Source organism: Exserohilum turcica (genome assembly GCF_000359705.1).
Source record: "Exserohilum turcica Et28A unplaced genomic scaffold SETTUscaffold_9, whole genome shotgun sequence".
Taxonomy (NCBI): Eukaryota; Fungi; Ascomycota; class Dothideomycetes; order Pleosporales; family Pleosporaceae; genus Exserohilum; species Exserohilum turcicum.
In genome coordinates, this window is record NW_007360310.1 from 1,094,410 (window position 1) to 1,099,868 (window position 5,459).

The 5,459-nt window shown below is 54.9% G+C and overlaps 1 protein-coding gene across 1 annotated transcript; it reads left to right on the forward strand.

Annotated features, from left to right (window-relative positions):
* Window positions 1–2,357: 2,357 nt before the first annotated feature.
* Window positions 2,358–4,104, forward strand: SETTUDRAFT_100011 (uncharacterized protein; the record flags this gene model as incomplete). The annotated part of the gene is made up of 4 exons (XM_008033332.1): window positions 2,358–2,760; window positions 2,808–2,867; window positions 2,920–3,355; window positions 3,402–4,104. The coding sequence occupies 4 exons, from the start codon at window positions 2,358–2,360 to the stop codon at window positions 4,102–4,104; spliced, it is 1,602 nt and encodes a 533-aa protein (XP_008031523.1).
* Between the last annotated feature and the right edge of the window lie 1,355 nt (window positions 4,105–5,459).

Here is a 5,459-nt window from a genome sequence, read left to right on the forward strand (position 1 = left end):
GTCGGCATGCCATTATGCAGCGCACAGCTGCGCCTTGTTCGCTAAGCCAGTCCTCAATCAAAAGCAGCGTTGGTGAAACGAATGGCAGGTCGTGCAGACGGCAATGGCTGGCAGAACAACAGCAAGTTGCCCTCTAGTGCGGCTCTTTTGTCTTCACCGGTGCCATGGGGGCTGCCAGCTCATGCCGCGGCGAGGGATACAGGTGTGCGCAGGCCAGAGCCAATTGTCGTACCAAGCAAATGCATTGTGCTAGCAATTGCTCTCGTCCGGAAGCCTGCGTCGATGGGAGGCGAATCTTCAGAATCGAAAGGGCGTAGGTGTATAGCAGGCCAGCGCATATGTGCTGGGGGGGGGGGGCTGGGCCAGCCAGGCAGGTGAAGCGGCTATCGCGCGCGGAGCATTTTTCCTCGACAGGCTCGACGGCCGTCTGTCTGGAGAGCGAGTGGGGCAGCGTGTCGTGGATGTGTTCACGAGACCGTGGAAACAAAGGCTTCCGTGATAAGACCGCAGTGGATGTGCGTGGGCTTGCTGGTCAACGGTGCTTGTGGGACCAGGGTAGGGTGGTGAGTGTGAGAAGCCGCCCGATTTGGAATCACGCGGGCCTAGGCCGCATTGGGCGGGCTGGGCGTCACGTGCGCCGGCCATGGCTTGTCGTGCGAGGTGCGGCGTCGCGAACAACGACGCTCGAGGGCGCCGTCGAGGCTGAGGCTGAGACGTGTGAGGAGCGAGCGCACAGCAGGCCGTCGACGTTGGACACTGTTCCCTTGGGTGGTGCTGCGAGCTACTGCGGGCTATGCTTCCCGATGTGCGCCTTGGTGGGCGCCCGCCGGAAATCTGTGACCGCCAGACGGTATACAGGGTCAAACCCAGCAACACCACCACGGCAGTCGACAGTCCGCAGCCTGATTCAGCTTTACCGGCTACTACATGCCATGACGGGAAAAGTCGGCCTTGGAGAGCCATGCCTCCCCGCCTGGCCAGCATCTGGCGGTCTGATAAAGCCTGGAAACAACCGCGAGCTCGCCAGCAGCTGAGGAGAGCACCATGGGCCATAGCGTTTGGATGTATTATGTACATGTAGGATGAGGTATGTGCTGCAGGCGGCAATCTGATCGTAGCGCAGGTGTAAGAATTCGCATGTCTTCCTCTACCGGGCTGCCCGTGCACACTTCCCAATCCAGTCCGCTGCCATGGATCCTCCGCTCATTATTCCGGACATTCCGCCTTCGTTGATCGACTCCATTTGGCAGCGGGCGTGGCGATCGTGCGCCTGTCTGGGCTTAGTGCCGGCAGTCGGACTATTCGCCAGCACGCTCCGGAGCTGCTACATGCCTTTCGCGCCCGGAGTAGCGATACGAGCCATCGCAGTATGCCCGGCTCCTCGCTGCACCAGCTTGTCCAGCAAACACATCTTTGCCACTCATACACCACCCGGACGGAACAGAAGTGCCCATCATGCTGCGGAGGAATGGAAAGCCGAGGTACGTGGCCATTCCGACCGTCCATGTACGGTGGTAGCCGAGTACCACGCTAGCATCACACAATGCCTGTGACCGGGTCTTGGGCCTGCAAATTGCCAGGAGCCTGGGCGCTCCTCCAGAGACACCGGATATTCTCAGCACGCCATTAGTCGGGCACCCGGCTACGCCATCGACCCAAGAGCGTCCTCAGGTGAGATGGCTAATGGTCTGCAGGTCGTGCGAACCATGTCGCATATCCAAGATCAAGTGCGACCACGCAACGCCGACATGCCAGAAGTGCCATACACGCGGAATCACAGAGCAAGTAAGTCGGCCAACGCCAGGTGGTGCAAGCATCGATGAGGGTTCAGTCATCAATGCCTGCATCATCTGGTCATGAAGACCGATGTGACCCACAAAACTAACTACCACAAGTGCTTCTACCACCCCAACCCCATGACTAAGCCTGCTGGCACACCCCGGAAAAAACCAGAGCCACGCCGGCGAAGACTAGACGCCCAGTCTGCAAACAAAAACCGCCTCAGCAGCCATGGGAGGTTGACGTCTCTCACACTCAGCCCTCCTACTCTCAGACTTGATGCGGACCCCGCTTCAGTGAGTAACACATGGCCGACACCACCAGAGTCCGCCACAAGGACAACCCAAAGCGGACCTGATCCGGCGAGGAACTTTTTCCTGGGGTCGACAAGCTATGCCGCCGTATTCACGCAAGAACATCCTTTGCCAGACAGTGTGCACGAACAGCCCTCGGAGCGACACAGTGCCACTCCTCCCACATCAGGCAGAAGCATGGCACACCGCCACTGTCAATTTGCTCTGGGAGACCTAATAGTGTCGTCGCTGTCGCCTTTTTCCTTTTTTGAAGACTCTCTGAATATGTTTTTTGAAGCACAAAAGGCTGCCCCCATTGTTGGACCGTTGATTATCTCTGCAATTCCGCAGCTCCGCAAAGATATTGAACAGCTTCATTCTGCTGGTAGTGATAAGTATGCGCTGTATGCCGAGATTACGAGAAATTCCGCACGGCCCATGAAAGTGCCCGCAGGCATGCGGCCAAGTGAGTTTCCGACATTGTTCACGGGAAAGAACTTGAGGTGGGAAACACTTGGCCTTGTATTGATACTCGCTGGCACACAGGCCCAGTTTACGCCGCCCACTGACCCCATCTTTACACTTGAAGGAGGTAAACAGATCAACAAGGATGAATTTATTGAGGATGTTATGCATGCTACTAACACTTGCATCAATATTTGCCAAACGCACGGTGCAATCAACGAGAGTAGGCAAAGTCTTTCCAATCGCGGAATCTGTAGCTAACTAACGCAGTCATGGTGTGTCTCATCTACTTTAACATGCTAGTAGTGAGTAATTTTTACGGAGACAACTGTAGGTCCATGCACCAAATCTCGACGAGATCCAGGTACTGACTGTTGAGCAGATCATGGGACATGGCGACGCATGGGCGATTGCGTGTCCGCCCTGTACGCTGCAGGCATACATTGCGAAGGCTCCAACTCAGAGGGAGAAAACTGCGAACCCTTCTTCATGCGGGAATTCAGAAGAAAATTGTATGCGACAGTGTACCGCTCCGACAAAACACTGGCAGTATTTTACGGCCGACCCCCCGTCATGGCTTGGAGGTATAGCGACCGCAAGATGTTGTTAGATATCAGCGACCAGGCTGTCGCCTCAGAAGATGGAGCAATACTTCAAGCCGAACTTTCGAAGCTTGACAGTGCGGGATGGAACACCGAAGGTTCACTCCACCCCGCCACCTTCATCAGGCTGTGTTGCCAACTTGCCGTCTTCAAAGAAAGGCTGCTAGAGCAAAGCCTTGCTGGAGAGAAGGACAGTGACGTGGTGAGGAACATAGAGTGAGTTCCCCTTATGACCATCCTTGTACGAAATCTGACAGCAAAGAACAATCTCGGCTGAATGCACCGAGTGGTGGCAAGCACTACCGGCATATCTTCGATATGAAACATACACCGAAGAAGCCGCCTGGGGTGGCCGAGGACCCGCACTAACTATACGTTTGATCACGTGCTATCTAGATTATCTGCACCTACATTTCCAGATACAGCGCCTTCTCCACGGTATAACGCAACAGGCACTTCCTGCATTGCTAGAAGTGTCATTACGCCTCATCGTAACATGTATCGTCTCGACCAAGCCGAACAACCGCGCCTACGAGATACGCCGGCACTTCCCTACCGTCATTCTCTTTTCCTGTTTGCCAGCTGCTGGTGTCCTAGCCTTGGAGCTCCGCCGATGTACCATCGAAGGCGTCCCATTGCCGAGTACAATCTCCCGGGCAGACGTCATCCGGAATCTGTCCATTTTGACATCGTGTCTCGAGTGGATTGTTCTCCCCGGCGACGGAAACCACAAACTCTGCAGCGAGCTCAACAAGATGCTCGCCCTGGTGTTGGACGAGGTGCTCAACTACGAACCTCCCAACAATGGCTCACAAAGAGGAGAAGACGCAACGACTTTGACAGCGGGTGCTGGACAGGGTTTCTTCGACATGCCCATGATTGAGGGTCTGGAGCCAATTCCAACCGAGGCAGAAGACTTTTTGAACTGGTTCGATAACGCTACATGGAACGGTACGGTGAGTTGACCTGGGTCAGTTTGACGGTATTGCAATGTCGTATCTAACGAGCATGCAGGACCTGCTTTGAATGAGAAGAAAACGACCGTGTAATCACATTACTGGCGGCAGTACCATGTTCTGCCGACCCTTAAGCCCGACCATGAATCCCAGCCATGTATCCGAAATTATACCGTCCCGTTCCGCGTGCGCACATATACCAAGCTTTGATGCATCATGTCCCCGTTCTTTAAGCTTTCATATTATCATCTTCCATTTCCTGGTTAGCCTGTTCTTCCTGCGCTAGGTGTCTTTTGTTGCCAGCCTTTTCATATCCTCAATGCTTTCCTGATTGTGAACTAGGACCAGTTACACGAAGTCCCACTCGATGACAGTGTCGGTGTCTCAAACCGTCAAGCCGTAATCCTGGCACAATATTTGCTCGGGTATTTCAAAATAGGTTAGTACCGGGCTGTTGATTCCTGCTTCTGTCTGCATGGTGTTCGCAAATGAGGCGTGTAGGAAGTGACGTCAGCTTGCCGTTCCTGGTTGCGGCTAAGCTGCCGGTATGAACCCCACGTGGGTTGGCTGGATACGCTCAAGCGCGCCGACCGCGCGCAACGACGACAACGACGACATGTTACTTGACATGCAACGACTGCACGACTACAAGATGGTATAATTCCAGGATCACGTCCACTTATTTGCGGTGTACCACGTACTCGAGCTGCACATGCTCGATCCTTCAGGTGCACCAACCACAACGAGCGGCAAACTGCGAGTTGCAGCTTGGAAAGGAATCGGCAATGAATAACTCACAGCATCCATAATTCCATCGCAGCAGATATAAGACGGCCTGTACTCATCTCGCGGAGACATGGAAACTCGATCGGCTCTGCAACAACTTGCAAGTGAGGCAAGCCATCTCCAGGTCCCCACAACACCACACCACCGCACCTCCGCAACCCCTTTCTTCTCCTCAACACCCCACCCCCATGGCTGTTGGGATTTATTCACGCATTCTCCACGATTGTGGAACTGCCGAGTTATTGTCGTCCGCTTCTCGTGCGAGGCGGGGCCATACCACGCCAATGGAACTTTCTTAGTGGCTTCCTTGAGCCTCATGTGGACCGGCTCCGCCGATCTGAGACCGAAACCGGGTCTTTGTCACCTGCGCAATGGGTCGCAATCTTGCGCGACTGGATCACAACTGCACACGGTCGGAGATTGGAGGGCCCAATAAGCGACTCTGCAGAGGTCAGCTCGGATCGAGCGGCAGCTGTTGAAGGCGGAGGGAAAGTCGGGGGAAAAACCAGAGGTGTTGAGACAGCACAGACCGGCATGGAGTTCAGGACGCCCGCGTCATCCCCACTGCCGAGAGCCTC